General features: G+C 46.9%; 1 protein-coding gene across 5 annotated transcripts in view; it reads right to left on the minus strand.

Moving 5' to 3' along the window:
• ZRANB3 (zinc finger RANBP2-type containing 3) overlaps positions 1-19,014 on the minus strand; it is a 593,631-nt gene that overhangs the window by 80,513 nt on the left and 494,104 nt on the right. For all 5 annotated transcript variants that reach the window (XM_029605377.1, XM_029605376.1, XM_029605378.1 and 2 more), the window contains one exon: positions 18,216-18,365. In XM_029605377.1, coding sequence (XP_029461237.1) covers positions 18,216-18,365 — 150 coding nt within the window. The remainder of the gene's footprint in view (positions 1-18,215; positions 18,366-19,014) is intronic.

Raw genomic sequence — 19,014 nt, forward strand, 5'->3', positions numbered from 1 at the left:
GTGTGCCAGGATCTTTGTCCCCCATAATGGGGATTCAAGGAGATTCAACTCTGTTTCACACAATTATGGAGGAGGGGGCATTTCCCAGCTTTCCCCTCTGAGCATGATATTAGCAACTACCGAGAAAGAGCCCCCTGTTTGTAGGGCAGATGGAGCAGTTGCTCCTTCTCTTTTGGCCTTGACTCAGGCTTCTCCAGGTGGTATTGACAAGAAGGTACTTCAGAGCCGTGGTGAACCGAAGAGCACTCAGGTTGGTAAACCCAGACTTTCAAAACCTTCTGTAGTTACATTGGATGTCTTGTGGAATGCATTGGTGACTCTGGAATCCTCCATAACATCTTTAACAACAGTTGTAATGGATGTTAATAATCGTTTAATGCATAATGCTAACTTGGTCTTCTCTCAAGATACTAAGCTTTCATCCTTAGACACTCGTATTTCTTCTCTTGAGAAGATTCAACACCATTTAGTTCAATCAGATTTGGTATCCTCAAAGAAAACTGAGACTATGAAAAAGCATTACACTCCTTGAATTTAAGGATTCTTAATTTCCCTATAATCAAGAAGATTTCTCTGGCAGAACTGTTCCATAATTATGTTTCTTCAATTCTTAAAATTCCTGAATCAGTTGTTTTATTTATTTATTTATTGTTTTTATATACTGACATTCGATCGAGATATCACATCGGTTTACAAATAAACAAATAAGACATAACCTGCTTATTTTACATTGTAACATGATAACAGTTTGTAACATGATAACAGGTAGGAACGAACAATTGACTATACATGGTAATTGATGAGAATGAACACTTGACTGTACATATGGCTAACTAAATAGCACGATCTGCTTATTTACATTGTAGGAAGGTAACTGTGAACAACGAGGAAGAGAGATATTTATAGGAATGTTCTAAAATTGCACTGCGGATATGCTATGAAGGATACTAACTAAGAGAGTCTTTGGAAAAAAAGATGTGTAGAGGTTCTTGAGGTTGGGAGAGGAGAGTAGGGTGAGGAGGGAGGAGGTGGGTAGGAGGGAGGATGGTGAGACAGAGTGAGGGGCGGGGCTGTGGGTGGCTGTGGGAGGGGAGTTGTTTCAAGGGAGGGTTGTGTGCGGGGGGGGGGGGGGTGAGTTAAGTATCTGGTGGGAAGGCTTTTCTGAAGAGCCAGGTTTTGAGTTGCTTTTTGAATATTTGAGTGGAAGGTTCATTTCTGAGGGGGGTCGGGAGGGTGTTCCAGAGTGCGGGGCCTGCCACGGATATGGCACGTTTGCGGGTTGATGATCGGTGTGCTGTTTTGGAGTTTGGGACAGCTAGGAGTCCAGTGTCTGAGGACCTGAGGTTTCTATGTGTGGAGTGAGGGAGTATGGCATTGTTTAACCAATTCATCTCATTGTTGTTTATTTTCTTGTGGATGAGGGTGAGGGTTTTGTATTGAATTCTTTGGTTGATGGGAAGCCAGTGAAGCTCTTTTAGCGTGGGAGTGATGTGGTTGCATTTTTTAATGTTTGTTATTGCCCTTGCGGCAGCGTTTTGTAATAGCTGAAGGGGTCTGATGATGGCTTCAGGGAGACCAAGAAGTATTGTGTTGCAATAGTCAATTTTCGAAAAGATTATTGTTTGCAGGACTGTTCTGAAATCTTGAGCGTGAAGAAGGGGTTTGAGCTTTTTTAGTGTTTGCAGCTTGAAGAATCCATCTTTGATTATGTTGGAGACGTGGTGCTTGAAGTTGAGTTCTTTGTCGATAGTCACTCCCAGGTTTTTTGTAGATAGTGTGAGTTGCACCCCAATGTTCTTTATGGAGGTGTTGATTCTGAGTGGGGCAGAGGGGTGATCATTGGAGATGAGTATGAATTCAGTCTTGTTTTGGTTGAGGCAGAGGGATAGTTGAGATAGAGGAAGTGTTATTTTTGTGCTAATTTGGTTCCATCTGTCTAGGGTGCATTCAATCGTTTTGTTTATCGGGAGTAATATTTGGATGTCGTCTGCGTATACAAAATATGTGAGGTGTAATTCTGTTAGGAATTTGCAAAGTGGAAAGAGGTATAAGTTGAAAAGGGTGGATGATAGGGAAGATCCTTGCGGGACACCGTGTGTGATGGATATTTTGGAGGATTTCGAGGTGTTTATCTTTACATTGTATGATCTATTTGTGAGGTAAGATTCGAACCATTTGATTGTAGTGTTTCGTAGTCCGATTTCTTTGAGTCTGGAGAGGAGGGTTCTGTGGTTAATGGTGTCGAAAGCGGCGGATATGTCGAGGAGTATCAGGAGGTATGAATGACCCTGGTCAAGTCCTCTGAGAATGGAGTCGGTCAGTGTAAGAAGGAGGGTTTCTGTGCTGAATAGTTTTCTGAAGCCATGCTGTGCAGGTTGTAGGATGTTGAAGGTTTCGATGTGTTCTGTCAGTTGATTGTTGACTGTTTTTTCTAGTATTTTGGCTAAGAACGGGAGACTGGATACCGGTCTATAGTTAGCTGGATCAGATTTGTCAAGTTGTGGTTTTTTGATAATTGGCCTTGTCAGGGAATATTCCTTGTTCGAGTGATAGGTTGATGATGTCGGTAATAGGCTTGGTGATGGTTGAGCTGATGAGCTTTAGGGTTTTAATGGGAATGGGGTCTATGGGGTGGGATGCAGGGTTGGTTTTTTTGATGATGGATTCAATTTCAGTTGATGCCACCGGAGTGAATTTTGACCATGTAGAGTTAGGTGGGTGATGTTGTGTTGCTTCGGGGTGGGCTGATGGTGGTGGAATCTTGGCGATGATGGTGTTGACCTTGTCTTTGGCTTTTCACTGGAAATGGTGGTGATGTCCATGGCTGAGTCGTTTTGAGTTGAGTTGGTTAGGTCTTTGACGTAGGAAAAGAGTGTCCTGGGGTTGAACTGGTATTCGTGTATTTTTGTTGAATAGAAGATTCGCTTTGCAGTGTTGATATCTGCTGTGTATTTGTGGAGCTGGGTTCTGCATTTGTCCTTCAGCTCTGGGGTTGGGGATTTTCTCCATTGTTTTTCTGATTGTCGTAGGATTCGCTTTGTGTTTTTTAGGTCTGGGGTGTACCATGGGGACTTGTGATTCGTTGAAGTCTTGATTTCTTTTCTTACTGTGGGGCATAGTGATTTGCCTATTTCTTCGTTTATGGAGATCCAGGCATTTGTGGCGGTGTTGGCAACATTTTTGTTGAGGCTCTTTAAGGCTTCCGGTAGTAGCTTGGCGAGGTCGTCGCTGGAGCATGGCTTGGTGAATTCGATGATGCGCTTGTTTTGTATTATTGGGGTGCGTTGGAGTTGTAGCTTGGCTTGGATGAGACTGTGGTCTGACCATGGGATAGAGGTCGTAGTGGGGGAGTCTAAGGAGGAAATTTTGTTGTTGATGAAGAGTAAATCAAGAGTGTGACTGGATTTTTGAGTGGGGGTGTTGATGATTTGGGAAAATCCCAAGGCGGACATGGTTGAGAGGAGGAGTTTGCTGGTGGCTGATGGGGGGTCGGTGTCTATGTGGAGGTTGAAATCCCCCAGAATGATGGCTGGCTCCTGTAGGTTGATATGTGTGGTTATGGTTTCGATTAAGGGGGAGAGGTTGTGCTGCAGGAGACCGGGGGGTGCATAGAGGAGTAGTATTTGAAGGTTTTTAGATTTAAATAGGTTAGTCTCGAAGGGGGGAGGAAGGTTTAGTGTGTGGGATGTGAATTTGTGCTTTTTGTGAGCTAGGAAAAGTAGGCCGCCTCCTTTTCGTTTGGGTCTGGGGATGGAGAAAATATTATAGGTGTTTTTGGAAAGTTGATTTAGGAGAACAGTGTCTGTGTTTTTCAGCCAGGATTCTGTGATGCAGAAGATGTCAGGTAGTGAGTCAAGGAGCAGGTCATGTATGATGGGAATTTTTTTGGTGATGGACTGGGCATTAATGAGGAGGAGGGTGAGAATGGTGAGTGTAGACCTTAGGATGTTGGGTTTGGTAGGGATGTTAGTGAGGGGAGATTTTTTGGGTAGAGGGGTGTTGATGGAGGCGGTGGGGGAGTTTGGAAATGTGGTAAGGTGTCTCCATTACGGGAGAATGAGGTGGGCAGGTGATCGCCTGGTTGGTTAGGAATTTGGTCCGGAGAAAGGGTGAGGGGGGTTGTTGGGAGGGAGTTAGGAGGCGGTGTCGGCACAAAGGGGCGACACGAAGGGGCGCACTAAGGGGCAGGCCCCTTAGTCGCGCACCTTCGGCTCGTGGCGCCTGGGCCTAGCAGGAGGCTTTAAAGGCCTTTCCCTGCTCTCCGCCTCACGGGGGTGGAGCTGGAGAGGGGGCAGATCGGCGGCGTGCACTGTTCAGCGGGAGCGGGACGATTGAGGCCTTACTCCCGACGGGATGGCGCCGATCGAGCAGCCAGGGGTCCCTCCGGCGTTCCTCCTCTGCTTGTCCGGTGAGTTCCCGGCGTCCTTCGGTGGGTTGGGCGGTCTCGGCGTCCTTCGGGTGGGTTGGGGCCGTCTGGGTGGCTCGCTGTTGCCGCGGCGTGGAGTTGTGCTGCGGCCGGGAGTCTGTGCAGCAGCCGGGTCACGCTTCGCTGGGCCTGGCAGCGTCTGGGGCGGACGTCTGTGTCCGGCGAGGTGGTGGCCCGCGATGGCGACCGAAAGGGAGGGCGCCGGGCCTAGCAGGAGGCTTTAAAGACCTTTCCCTGCTCTCCGCCTCACGGGGGCGAAGCTGGAGAGGGGGGGGGCGGATCGGCGGCGTGCGCTGTTCAGCGGGAGCGGGACGATTGAGGCCTTACCCCCGACGGGATGGCGCCGATCGCGCGGCCAGGGGTCCCTCCGGCGTTCCTCCTCTGCTTGTCCGGTGAGTTCATGGCGTCCTTCGGTGGGTTGGGCGGTCTCGCCGTCCTTCGGGTGGCTCACTCTTGCCACGGCGTGGAGTCTGTGCTGCGGCCGGGAGTCTGTGCTGCGGCCGGGTCACGCTTCGCTGAGTCTGGCGGCGTCTGGGGCGGACTTCTGTGTCCGGCGAGGTGGTGGCCCGCGATTGCGACTGAAAGGGGAAAGCTGTGCCTGTAATAACTAAGGCTTTTTTCTTGCCTCAAGCTGTGCCTCAAGAAGCTAATGGAAATAACTTGTCACCTGATAATTTACAAGATTTGACTAATTTCCTGGAAAATTCTCAAATATTTGAGATATCTCTTCATGGGTCTCTGCTTGTAACTTTTGCCTTTCCTACTGATCGTAATAATGTACTATGCTTTTTCTTCTGTAATAGATCCCTTTTGTTTTATGGCCAAAAATTTTGGATTTTTCCTGACCTTTCAAGGAATACCCAGCTCCGGCGCAAGAAATTTCTTGTTGTGTCCATCGGTTCCTGACACCTTCTCTCCGCCCTCCTCACCTCTTTGGCGCCTCCCTCTTCGCCCGCGAGAAGATTGGCTGCCGTGGCGTTCCTCTGCCGAGGTCCTCCGGCATCCCCGGACCGGCTCCACGCTGCAAACCACCATGTTTCCTGGAGGCCAAGGGGCGCATGCGCGGCACGGCCGAGACTGAAGTACCAGTGATGGCGCGAACCTTGGGGTGTCCTCCAAAGAGGACATCACCCGCGACGGATATTTAAGGTCTTAGAATTTGCTAACACATCGAGTTAGCAAGGGGTTTTGCTACCTAAGCTATTCTGCCTCCTTGGACTAACTAGGGGTACCCGCTCCTCGGGGGCCTCGCTCTCTCTCTTACTGTGTAGATTGCAGTCTGGAACCGGTACTCTCTCCTCGAGGGCCCTTGTTCCCGGACTTCTTCAAATTCACTTCTGCCTGGAAGTCAGCACTGCCTACTACATCTGTGAGTTATCATCGCTCTCGCAGAGCTTTCCCTGGAACCAGGTACTCGCTCCTCGAGGGCCTATACATTCCAGCTCCTGGGCTTCTATGAGACATTGTGTGAGTCTTACCATCAGGTTCGGTACATGAACTCTGCTTACACTGCCTACTCACTATATTTCACTTTCTCTACAGCTCAGCCTCCAGGGATCGCTGTTCCAGCTTCTGAGGGACTACAGCCCAGCCGGGCATTCCAGCTCACTACTGCCACCTCTGGTGGTTCAGTATACTGTCTAATAAAAGAACTAGTGTGTGTCTGTCTCCATACTCTAAGCCTGACCGGTGGTCCCTCTCGAGGTCTTCCCCGGGGGCGTGGTCATCTGCCACTGGTCCAAGGATCCACCCACAACTCTCCTAAATACAACAGATTGCTAACTCCTCACGGAGATTCATTACAGATTGCTAACTCCTATCTGATTGCTCCTCCCATCAGATAGCGGTTTCATTACAGATTGCTATCTCCATGGATCCGGCACAACTGAGTGCTTTGCAGGCCATACCGGGACTGGCCCAGTGCATTGTGGAGCAGCAAGACGCCTTGGAGAAACTTACTGCAGCATTTCATCAGGAACACACACCGAAGGCTCAAGGTACAGCCTCCAACCAAGGTGGTCAGTCACCGGAGGTAACTTTGAAGACTGCTGTACCACTGGCGGCTCCAATCCGCTTTTCCGGAGAAATCCAGAAGACCCGGGGCTTTTTGAACCAGTGCTGCATGCACTTTGCCTTACAGCCGTCTTTATTTCCTACAGATCTCTCCAAGACTACCTACATCCTTTCATACCTGGATGGTAGGGCCCTGTCTTGGGCATCCACCTTGTGGGAATGCAAGGACTCTCTTTTGCAGGACATAGAGGGATTTATGGACTTGTTTAAATCCGTTTTTGATGACCCTGCTTGAACTTCTATTGCTGGTTCAGCTTTAGTGGATTTGAAGGAAGGCAGCAGATCTTTGGCTGAATTTGCCATAGAGTTCAAAACTCTTGCAGCAGAACTCTGCTGGGACCCCAGATGTCTCAGACTCTCTTTTGCAGAGGCATGGATAACCGTTTGAAGGACGAGCTGGCCGCTCACCAGACACCTGACTCGCTGGACGAATTAATAGCCTTGGCCACTCGGATTGATCAATGACTCCAGGACAAGGTGAAGGAACTCTGGCCTACAGTGTTACCCGTGTTGAAACAGGCCAGTGTTGTCTTTACACCTTGGAAGGTTCCAGTAGTCCCTGCTGCCGATACAGATGAACCTATGCAACTTGGTTGTGGACACGACTTCAAAGGAGAGAAGATTTCAGAAGAAGCGCGGTCTTTGCATGTACTGTGGTCAACCCAGCCATGATGTTTCTACATGCTCCATTCGTCCGGGATACGGACGGGCCTAAGTCCTGCAGGAGGACTGTTCTTAGGCCATACCGCAACATCTCCTCCGCTCTCTCTCCCAGTCTCTTTGACCTACAGACCGATCACGGTTCAGACTCCTGCCCTGGTGGACTCAGGGGCAGGAGGCAACTTCATTCTCAGATGTCTAGTGGAAGACCTGAGGAGTCCCTTCATCAAACTAGAAGATCCACTATTGGGTCACCATTTGAGGTGGTTTTTGGACGTCCTCCTACACCGCCTCTCCCACTAAAACTCTCAGTGACGTCCCCAGCAGCTCAATCTACTGCTGATGATATTCATAAATGTTGAGATTACTTACCTGATAATCTCCTTTTCCTTAGTGTATGCAGATGGACTCAAAACAAGTGGGTATAGTGTGCTCGTGCTAGCAGTTGGAGACAGATCTGACGTCAGCACGGGTACATATATCCCCGCAGGAAGTGCAGCAATTCAGTAATCTTCCTTGCAAAAGCTGTAGCTGACCGATCAATTAAATGAACAGGATTACCCTGACCGATTGATAGTAGCTGGAGACCGCCAGTGTTCTCAACCGGAAGGCGTCGACACCTGGCAGGGTGGATGCCCTATTATAAGAAAAACATGGCTTACCGTGAGTCGGTGAATCCCCATGTATACCGGCAGCCGGGCGGGATGCTGAGTCCATCTGCATACACTAAGGAAAAGGAGATTATCAGGTAAGTAATCTCAACATTTCCTAGCGTGTAGCAGATGGACTCAAAACAAGTGGGATGTACAAAAGCTACTCCCGGACTGAGCGGGAGGCTGCCCGAGGTCCGTTCAGGATTGCCCTAGCAAATGCTGTGTCCTCCCTGGCCTGGACATCCAGACGATAGAACCTGGAGAAGGTATGGAGGGAGGACCACGTCGCCGCTTTACATATCTCTGCAGGCGACAGCATCCTAGTTTCTGCCCAAGAGGCTGCTTGCGCTCTGGTAGAGTGAGCCTTGACCTGTAGAGGCGGTGGTTTCCCTGCTTCTACGTAGGCTGCCTTGATAACTTCTTTGATCCAGTGGGCGATGGTTGCCTGTGAAGCCGCTTCCCCTTGCTTCTTCCCGCTGTGAAGGACGAACAGGTGGTCCGTCTTTCATACTGCTTCCGACATTTCCAGGTATCTAGACAGTAGTCTGCCGATGTCGAGATGGCGTAGTATTCGACCTTCTTCCAACTTCTTCAAACCTTCCGTGGTAGGCAAGGATATGGTTTGGTTGAGGTGGAAGTGTGAGACCACTTTGAGTAAGAAGGAAGGAACCGTGCGAAGATGGATAGCCTCTGGAGTGATTCTGAGAAACGGATCACGGCAGGACAGTGCTTGTAGCTCTGAGATGCGGCGTGCTGAGCATACAGCCTGCAGGAATACCATCTTCAAGGTTAACAAACGGAGGGACAGGCCTCGAAGGGGTCTGAAGGCGTGTCCCGTTAGAAACTCCAAAACTAGGTTGAGGTTCCACAGGGGTACTGGCCATTTCAGTGGCGGGCGAATGTGTTTGACTCCTTTCAGGAAACGTGAAACATCTGGGTGTGTGGCGATGCTGTTGCCGTCACTCCGGGGACCGTAGCAGGATAGCGCTGCTACTTGGACCTTGATGGAATTAAGGGACAGACCCTTCTGAAGTCCATCTTGTAGGAAATCCAAAATGATAGGGATCTTCGCGGCATGTGGATTGGTGCTCTGAGTTTCGCACCAGGCTTCAAATACTCTCCAGATCCTTATATATGTTAGTGATGTGGAGAACTTGCGTGCTCGGAGGAGTGTATCTATTACCGGCCTAGAGTATCCTCTTTTCTTCAGTCGAGCCCTCTCAATGGCCAGACCGTAAGAGAGAATTGAGCTGGATCCTCGTGGAGGATGGGACCTTGCCGCAGCAGGTCCCTGTGTGGCGGCAGGGGAAATGGAGTCCCTGCCAGTAGTCTTCTCATGTCTCGTACCAGGGTCTTCTTGGCCAGTCCGGGGCCACTAGAAGAACTAGGCCTCTGTGCCGCTGAATCTTGTGTATAATGGCGCCCAGCAGGGGCCATGGAGGGAAGGCATATAACAGGATCCCCTGCGGCCATGGCTGTACCAGGGCATCAATCCCCTGGGATAGCGGATCCCGCCTGCGGCTGAAATATCTGGGTACTTGAGCGTTGGACCTGTCTGCTAGTAGGTCCATGCCCAGCGTCCCCCACTGATCCACAATCATCTGGAAAGCTGTGGGCGACAGCTACCATTCCCCCGGATTTAGGCTTTCTCTGCTGAGGAAGTCTGCTGTGGTGTTGTCCTTCCCGGCGATGTGAACGGCGGAGATGTCCTGGAGATTTGCTTCTGCCCAAGTCATCAGGGGGGCTATCTCTAGGGATACCTGTTGGCTTTGGTTCCGCCCTGTCGGTTGATGTATGCCACCGTGGTGGCGTTGTCTGACATCACTCTGACCGCTTTGTTGCGAAGTCTGTGGGCAAATCGCAGGCACGCTAGCCTGACTGCCCGTGCCTCTAGTCGGTTGATGTTCCACCCCGACTCTTCTCTGTTCCACCGCCCTTGGGCGGTGAGTTCTTCGCAATGTGCTCCCCATCCGTTCAGGCTGGCATCTGTAGTGAGCAGGATCCAGGTTGGGGAGGACATTCTTGACCCCCGGCTCATATGGCCGGGTTGCAACCACCACCGTATCTGATTCCGCACTCTGGCTGGTAGAGGTAAGTGTACGGTGTAATTCTGTGATTGTGGGCTCCACCGAGATAGGAGGGCGCGTTGTAATGGCCTCATATGAGCCCGCGCCCATGGTATCACCTCCAGAGTGGATGCCATAAGGCCGAGGACCTGTAAGTAATCCCAAGCTGTGGGCCGGGTGGCGCTCAGCAGGGCTTGCAGACGATTCCGGAGCTTTGATCTTCTCTTGGAGGTCAGACTGACCTTGTCTTCCTGGGTGTCGAATTGGACTCTTAGGTATTCCAGCGACTGAGAAGGCTGTAGGGAACTCTTGTTCAGGTTTACTACCCATCCTAGGCTTTCCAGAAGAGATATAACTCTGTTGGTTGCCTGGTGGCTCTCCTCCGGGGACTTTGCCCTGATCAGCCAATCGTCCAGGTAGGGATGGACGAGAATTCCTTCCTTCCTGAGGGACGCCGCCACTACTACTATGACCTTGGTAAAGGTTCGCGGCGCAGTGGCTAACCCGAAGGGTAAAGCTCGGAACTGGAAGTGTTGATTCAGGACTTGGAAGCGTAAATAGTGCTGGTGATCCCGATGAATTGGGATATGCAAGTAGGCTTCCGACAGATCTAGGGATGTGAGAAACTCCCCTGGCTATACTGAATTTTTGACAGACCGCAGAGTTTCCATGCGAAAGCTGGGGACCCGTAGGTGTCGGTTGACCGACTTGAGGTCCAGGACGGGCCTGAAAGTGCCCTCCTTCTTGGGCACTATGAAATAAATGGAATAATGCCCAGAATGTATCTCCCCTGTAGGCACTGGGATTATGGCCTTTAGGGACAGGAGCCTTTGCAAGGTAACTTCTAGTGTCGCCCTCTTGAGGGGTGAACAAGGAGATTCCACAAACTTGTCCAGTGGGAGCCGAAGAAAGTCCAGGTAGTACCCTTCTCGGATGATGGCGAGGACCCACTGGTCCGAGGTAATCTCGACCCACCTGTGGTAGAGGTTTCTGTTAAGAATTTAGAATTTGGAAAAAGAAACGCTCAGCGAGCATGTGGTAGCTCCAAACTGCTTTGGAGACGGAAATTACTGAATTGCTGCACTTCCTGCGGGGGTATATGTACCCGTGCTGACGTCAGATCCGTCTCCAACTGCTAGCACGAGCACACTATACCCACTTGTTTTGAGTCCATCTGCTACACGCCAGGAAATTGTGGGTTCAGACGAAAGACATGCTAATCAAGGTGAGTGACCGTGCCAAGAAGTACTACGACGCGCATCATGCGCAAGCTCCAGTCTTCAAGCCGGGAGATGAGATCTGGTTGTCTACCAAGCACCTCAGGCTCAAACTACCCTACTATTGGTTTGCTCCTCGCTACATGGGACCATTCCCAGTCCTTCAACGTATTGGCCAAGTTACCTATCGTCTGAAGCTACCACCTGGGCTCCACATCCATAATGCCTCCAAGTTTCTCAACTGAAACCACTCATACTCAGTGAATTTTCTTCCAAGACTTTAGATCCACCTGTCATCATTGCAGAAGACGACTTAGAATACAAGGTCGAAGAAGGTCTGAACATTCGTAAAAGAGGCAAGACTTTTGAATACCTTCTAAAGTGGGAAGGTTTTGGCAACTGAAGAAAACTCTTGGGAGACTCAGACCAATATCCTGGACAAAGAGATGCTTCATCAGTTTCACCTCGCACATCGTTCAAAACCTAAGTCTGGTACCCGAAGAGGAATTTGCCCTTTGAAGGGGGGTACTGTTGTGTCCGTCAGATCCCGACGCCCTCTCTCCACCCTCCTCACCTCTTTGGCGCCTCCCTCTTCGCCCGCGGGAAGATTGTCTGCCATGGCGTTCCTCTGCCGAGGTCCTCTGGCATCCCCGGATCGGCTCCACGCTGCGAACCGCTATGTTTCCTGGAGGCCTAGGGGTGCGTGTATGGCGTGGCCCCGACTGAAGAACCAGCGATGGCGCGAACCTCGGGGGTGTCCCCCGAAGATGATGTCACCCGCGATGGATATTTAAGGTCTTAGAATTTGCTAACACATCGAGTTAGCAAGGGGTTTTGATACCTAAGCTACTCTGCCTCCTCGGACTAACTAGGGTTACCCACTCCTCGGGGGCCTCGCTCTCTCTCTTACTTTGTAGACTGCAGTCTGGAACCAGTACTCGCTCCTCAAGGGCCCTTGTTCCCGGACTTCTTCGAATTCACTTCTGCCTGGAAGTCAGCACTGCCTACTACATCTGTGAGTTATCATCGCTCTCGCAGAGCTTTCCCTGGAACCAGGTACTCGCTCCTCGAGGGCCTATACATTCCAGCTCCTGGGCTTCTATGAGGCATTGTGTGAGTCTTACCATCAGGTTCGGTACATGAACTCTGCTTACCCTGCCTACTCACTATATTTCACTTTCTCTACAGCTCAGCCTCCAGGGATCGCTGTTCCAGCTTCTGAGGGACTACAGCCCAGCCAGGCATTCCAGCTCACTACTGCCACCTTTGGTGGTTCAGTATATTGTCTAATAAAAGAACTAGTGTGTGTCTGTCTCCATACTCTGAGCCTGACCGGTGGTCCCCCTCGGGGTCTTCCCCGGGGGCGTGGTCATCTGCCACTGGTCCAAGGATCCACCCACAACTCTCCTAAATACAACAGATTGCTAACTCCTCATGGAGATTCATTACAGATTGCTAACTCCTATCTGATTGCTCCTCCCATCAGATAGCAGTTTCATTACATTTCTCTCCCTGTGAGCTGAAGTACTCGCTAAGGGAGGTCAATTCCTGTTGCATTATCCCTGCAAATGTTCCATCAGATATTCCAATTTGGATTATGTTTTTTTTTAGCCATCCCAACTGCGACTATTTCTAGATTCACATTTACTTTAGTTGTATTTATCCTGGCATAAAGTGTATTTGGCGTTATCTCATCCTGTTTTTTTCTCTATTTCATGGAAAAATTCGCCCTTTGTTTTCTTTTTCCTATTGTCTTCTTCCCTTTTTCCTATATTAAATAGTGAGGTTATCATTTTTCCTTTTCTTCTTTTTGCTATATGTGTAATAGGATTATTATACTTTGTATACATTTTCAAGGCCTCACATTTCTGTACAAGGTATTCTTGTATCTTTAATTTTTGAAATTGCATAAAATAAATATATAAATAAATACATGATAGTAATTGTAGAATAAAATAGAATAAATAAACTGCTTACCAAAGGTTCAAAATTCATAAATATAAAGAACAGCATAATAGCAGAGGCAAACTGCAATTAGATTCAATGCCACCAGATTTAAATAGCAAATAGAAAGAGTGCATACCAAACTTGAGTCATATGATAGTAAATATTAATCATGATGTCATGAAGAACGTAAATGTAGCATAAAAATAATGTCAAAAAAGAGGGCTGTGAATGTAATATCAAAGAAACTTCAAGGGAATATAATCGCAGAAATATTGTCCAGTTCATATCAGCATTCAGCCCATGTGAGGACAAGGTATTAAGAGTAAAGATCCATTTGAGTTCTCACTGCAAGAGTGCCTGAGTGTGATCTCTCCTGGTTGAGAGAGAAACTTTGTCCAGAATGAAAAAACAAATGTCTTCAGGTGTATGGCCTGCCTCTAACCAGTGTGGAACAAGAGAAGCATTTTCACGAGTGTGACATAGGCATGACAGTGCTCTTAAATAAGAGTACAGACCATTCGTGCGATTTTGCCTATGTAGGGAAAATGAACATAGATAACTCCCATGGTAGAGCAGTCTGAAGAAAATCAAAGTTGATACAGTTTATGTAAGGAAGAGTGCATGAATGTACAGAGAGTTATAGAGAAGGAACAGGCCTTACATTTCCCACAAGAAGAATGGCTGGAGTAAGAGGGAGTAGAGACGGGTTCATGATATTCAGAAGACACCAGCATGTCACGCAAGTTATGTTCACAGTGGAAGGCAAAGTCAAGAATCTTCTGAAAATAGGGATGGGATTTAAAAGTGACCAGTAATGACGTATGATGTTGCACATGTTATTTGTAAGGGCGTATGATGTTGTAAGGACGTATGATGTTGTAAGGACGTATGATGTTGTAAGGACGTATGATGTTGTAAGGACGTATGATGTTGCACATGTTATTTGTAAGGGCTCCGCCCAATGGTTTTTTGTTCACTGTAAACCGATGCGATGTGCGAACGGTCATCGGTATAAAAGAAACGTTAAATAAATAAATAAATAAATGTGACGGCAAACGGGCGAAAAAGGTAATATACAAGTGAGAGCATTAAAAATCTTCAGAAGAAGGTTTAAAAAAAATTAAGTTAAGATTCGTGTATAGAGCGCATTTGAAGGCACATTTGCAACTAGATTTATTTATTTATTTATAGGCTTTTCTATACCGACATTCGTAAGGAACATCATGTCGGTTTACATTGAACTGAAAGGAGGAAAATACAATCTGATAATAGGAGGTAGGGAAAACTGGGTACAAAGGTAATAGACCAGAGAGAAGCAAAAGTAAAAGTAACTGTAAAAGGTAACTGTAGAAATAACTATGTACATCTTATGTAATAAAACTATATACAACTTATGTTACATTATTACCATGGAGGTGGCTATAAAGAGAAAGTATTCTATACATCAATATCAGTATCACTGTAAGTTAGAGAGCTTTGGCTGTTTGTGGAGTGCATGAGAGAAGGGGAGGTGGCGGGCAGGAGGGAGGTTAAGGAAGAGTTAGGGTGGGAAGGAGAGCAGGGTGAGAAAGGGCGGGCGGAAGGAAGGACGCTAAAAAGGAGGTGCAGAGAGGGAGAAGGTCTATGTCTGGTTAGTGTCAGGGTAGGCCTGCTTGAAGAGCCATGTTTTGACTCCTTTTTTGAATTTGTGCAGGGATGGCTCTAGACGGAGTGGCGTGGGGAGGGAGTTCCAGAGGGAAATACTAGCGATGGAGAAGGCCCTCTCTCTCTGGTGATGGACAGATGCGCAGACTTGAGAGAGGGTGTGTGTAGGGTGCCTGCAAGGCTGCTTCTAGTGGGGCGGTCAGAGGTGCGGAGACGAGGCATTTCGTCTAGCCAGGTGTGGTTGAGATTGTGTAATGAGCGATGAAGAATGGTCAGGGTTTTGTATTGTGAACGGAAACGGAAGGGAATGGGTAGCCAATGCAGGTCCATTAAGATAGGGGTGATATGTTCCGTTTTACGGGTATTAGTTATGACTCTGGCCATGGAGTTTTGAAGAATCTGGAGTGGTTTGATGGTGGATGCGGGAAGACCGAGTAGGAGGGAGTTACAGCAGTCCAGTTTCGTAAGCATGGTGGTCTGGACTACTGTACGGAAGTCTTGGGTGTGTAATAGGGGTTTGAGTTTCTTGAGGACATTTAATTTGTAGAAGCCTCCCTGGAGGAGAGATTTGATGTAGGGTTTGAAAGTTAGGTGATGATCAATGAGGACACCCAGGTCTCTTACGGCATGCAGTTGGTATTGGGCTGTGGTTGTGTTCTGGGGTGTGTGGTGGGGAGTGCGGTCAGGATGATTGGTGATGAGGAGAAGTTCAGTCTTTGAGGTGTTCAGGGCTAAGTGGAGGTTGTATAGTATGGAGTTGATGGAGGTAAGGCAAGATTCCCAGAAGTGCAAGGATTCATTTATTGATTTTTGGATCGGGATGAGAATCTGCACATCGTCAGCATATAAGAAGAATTTCAAGCCTAGGTCGGATAGCAGGTGGCATAGGGGTAAGAGGTAAATGTTGAAAAGGGTGGAGGATAAGGAGGATCCTTGGGGAACACTTTGTGTGATGGGGATGTGTGAGGATTGGTGGTTATCAATTCTGACTAGGTATTCTCTGTGAGTGAGATAGGAGGAGAACCAGGCGAGAGCTGTGTCTGCAATACCAATTTCGGCCAGGCGGGTCATTAGGATTTGATGGTTGACAGTGTCAAAGGCTGCCGAAATGTCCAGGAGGGCGAGTAAGTAGGAGTTTCCGTGATCCATGCCTTTAAGTATGGTATCTGTCATTGATATTAATAGGGATTCCGTATTGCGAGCCTTACGGAAGCTAAATTGTGAAGGGTGGAGAATGTTTCAGTTTTCTAAAAAGTCTGTAAGTTGTTTGTTAACCACCCTTTCCAGTATTTTAGAGATGAAGGGCAGGTTGGAAATAGGTCAGTAATTAGCAGGGTCTGAGGGGTCAAGATTTGGTTTTTGAGAAGGGGCTTTACTACTGCAAGTTTGAGTGGGTCTGGGATGCTACCAGATGTAAGCGAACAGTTGATTAGGTTAGCAATGGGTTTTGCAATGGTGGATGGGATGGAGAGGAGCGTTTTTGAGGGAATGGTGTCTAAGATGTGGGAGGCTGGTTTCATCTTTTTTAGAATAGACTCAATTTCCATGTTTGTGGTGAGGTCGAAGGTTCTAAGGTTGTTGTTATTATCGTTGTGTAGAGGGGGACGGGGGGGGGCTTGGTGGGGAATCAAGTGAGGATGTTATCAATTTTATTCTTGAAGTACATTGCTAATTCCTGGCATCTGTTACTGGTATTTGTCTCGTTACACGAGATGGCGGGAGGATTTGTGAGTTCTGTGACATATGCGAATAGGGCATTTGCGTTGAACTGGTATTCATGGATTTTTACAGCGTAGAAGTCTCGTTTGGCTTGGGTGATGGCATGTGTGTAGGGTGTTATTGCATGTGGCTTTGTGTGTGGCCGATGGTTGTTTGCGCCATACTTGTTCTTTGGATCTTAGGTCCTGTTTAATTTTTTTTAGTTTAATGGAGTACCATGGTTTTCTTTTCTCAGCTTGTGTGGTGGGAATTTCCTTGTGGATGATGGGGCAAATCTCATTGGCAATGGTGGTGGTGAGATGGTTCCAGGATAGTAGTGCTGTGTCAGGGTTTGTAAGGTCTAGGTTATTAGAAGTTTTGTCGAAGGCGATGGTGAGATCCCTCTGTGGTGCAAGGTTTACGGAAGGAAATGGTCTTACTATGATTTAGCGAGGTGGATTGTGGCGTGTTGGTTGTGAAACTGGCATTGATGAGGAAGTGGTCAGACCATGGTACAGGGGTGACTACCGGTGGGGTGGGTGTTGTTATTTGGGAGTTGACAAAGATGAGGTCAAGGGTATGACCTGCTTTGTGTTTGGGTTCGGTGATGATTTGACTAAAACCAAGGGCTTTGAGGGTGTCTAGCAAGATTTCGCAGGCTGGGGTGACAGGGTGGGCATCAACATGGAGATTGGTAGCCGTGAGATAGAAAGTTATTAAATATTAAAATTGCTTGAGCAAGAAATTCATTGCAGCTGGAGTATACCCTACGGAGGCGAAAAAATTCACCAATCAGGTTATTATCCTTTAAAAAGCATGGATGACAGCTCATATATGAGAGAAGCATATTTTTATCTGTGGGCTTTTTGAAAAGTGTAGTCTGGAAACCACCATCTGCAAGAGAAATCAAAACGTCTAAAAAGGAGATGTGATGTGAATGATGTGGGCAGAAAATCTTAGATTAGGGTTACAAGAATTAAACCAGTCTATAAAAAGAAAAAATTATGTGCGTTCAAATTTAGACATATAAAAAGATATTTATTTATTTAATTTAGTTATTTACAGCAATTTATAACTGCCCAATTACCAGAACACTGTTCTGGGTGGATTATAACATCACATAATAATACAATCTTTAAACAGAATTTTTAAAATACACCACACACACATACCACATACATATAGTAACATCACTCAAAGGCCCTGCAATACAAATAAGCCTTTACCTGTTTGTGAAAACACAAAAATCCTGCAGCTATCTAATTTTCTGAGGGAGACCATTCCACAGTCACGGGACACTTAATATTAATTTAGTCACTCCTTCACTTATTACATGTCAGTGAAAGGACCAATCCCCTTTCAGAAAGCTGTCAATGAGCACCCGTTTTTACCATGCGTGATATTGCATTGGCCCCTGAAGTTCTCACAAGATAGTGCATTATGCTGGAACTCTCACACATACTCAAAGTTGGATGAGATCACCCATTCATTATGGCTAATTCATCCTGCTGTCTACTTGCTTAATCCAGTTAACTTAATCAGACAGCCCACAGCTCAATATGGACCTTTCTATTTAAAAAAAAATGTCTGGGTAGCACTCCATGTTATCACCTAATTTTCTGTGTGGTCACATTTGATAAAGGTATTTTGTTCCATAAAAATCAGTCTGATTACTGTTTAACTGATTTTAATCATTTCACTTCTCAAGCTCAAACAGGGGATATAAAATGAAAAATCAATTCAGTTAATACATAGCATAAACAGCTTACAGTCCAAGTAACCACAGAAGATTTCACATGTTTCACTGTTATACAGTAGATAATCCACTTACTGTATTGCACTATTCTCTGTTTTTCCAGCAGAGACAGGAGCTCCTTTTTGAATAGCAAAAGAAGATTCCTTCCTGACAATACGCAAACTGCCTCCTTCACTACGAACTTTGCTCAATGAAGCTACTGCAACGTCATCTTTTGTAAGGTACCTGGGGAAAAAAAAAACCCTTCTAAGTTTTGTTTTCTATTACTGTAGTAATTAAAGGTAAACACCTGAATATGGCTTTAGGATAGGAGGAGAAAAGACTAAAACCTGACACCAGTTTAGCATAGGGCAGAAATGTAACCATGACTAATGGCAGATCGAGAGTTAAAGCAAATCCCAAAATAATTGCTTCTTCAGAGTTGGAAAACCAGTGGACCAGTTTCCAGCTGAAACGCTAATACAGAAAAACTCTGTTGTACAGCTTAATCCCAGCAAAAAAGTTTTCAAAACATAGGTGCTCTGCATCCAATCTTAATTAAAATGAAAGCCACAATTTCCAGAGCTTAACCAACACTAGCATGTTTGATTATGAATAAAAGCTTTTAAATTCAAGCTACAGTTTGAAAAGTATGCTAATTGAAAGAAACAACTCCGGAGACCACCAGAATCATTCCATACTCATAGACAACAACCTCATCAAACTTAAAGAAAACGTGAAAGATCTTGGAATTTGGATAGACCCAGAACTCAACCTTAAAAAAAAATTGCAATGAAAATAAAAGAAGGCTTCCACAAGCTATCAATTCGCAAACACCTCAAACCACTACTAAACCAACCAGAATTCAGAACCATTCTGCAATCCCTGATATTTT

This window comes from Rhinatrema bivittatum, chromosome 6 (genome assembly GCF_901001135.1).
Source record: "Rhinatrema bivittatum chromosome 6, aRhiBiv1.1, whole genome shotgun sequence".
NCBI classification, from domain to species: domain Eukaryota; kingdom Metazoa; phylum Chordata; class Amphibia; order Gymnophiona; family Rhinatrematidae; genus Rhinatrema; species Rhinatrema bivittatum.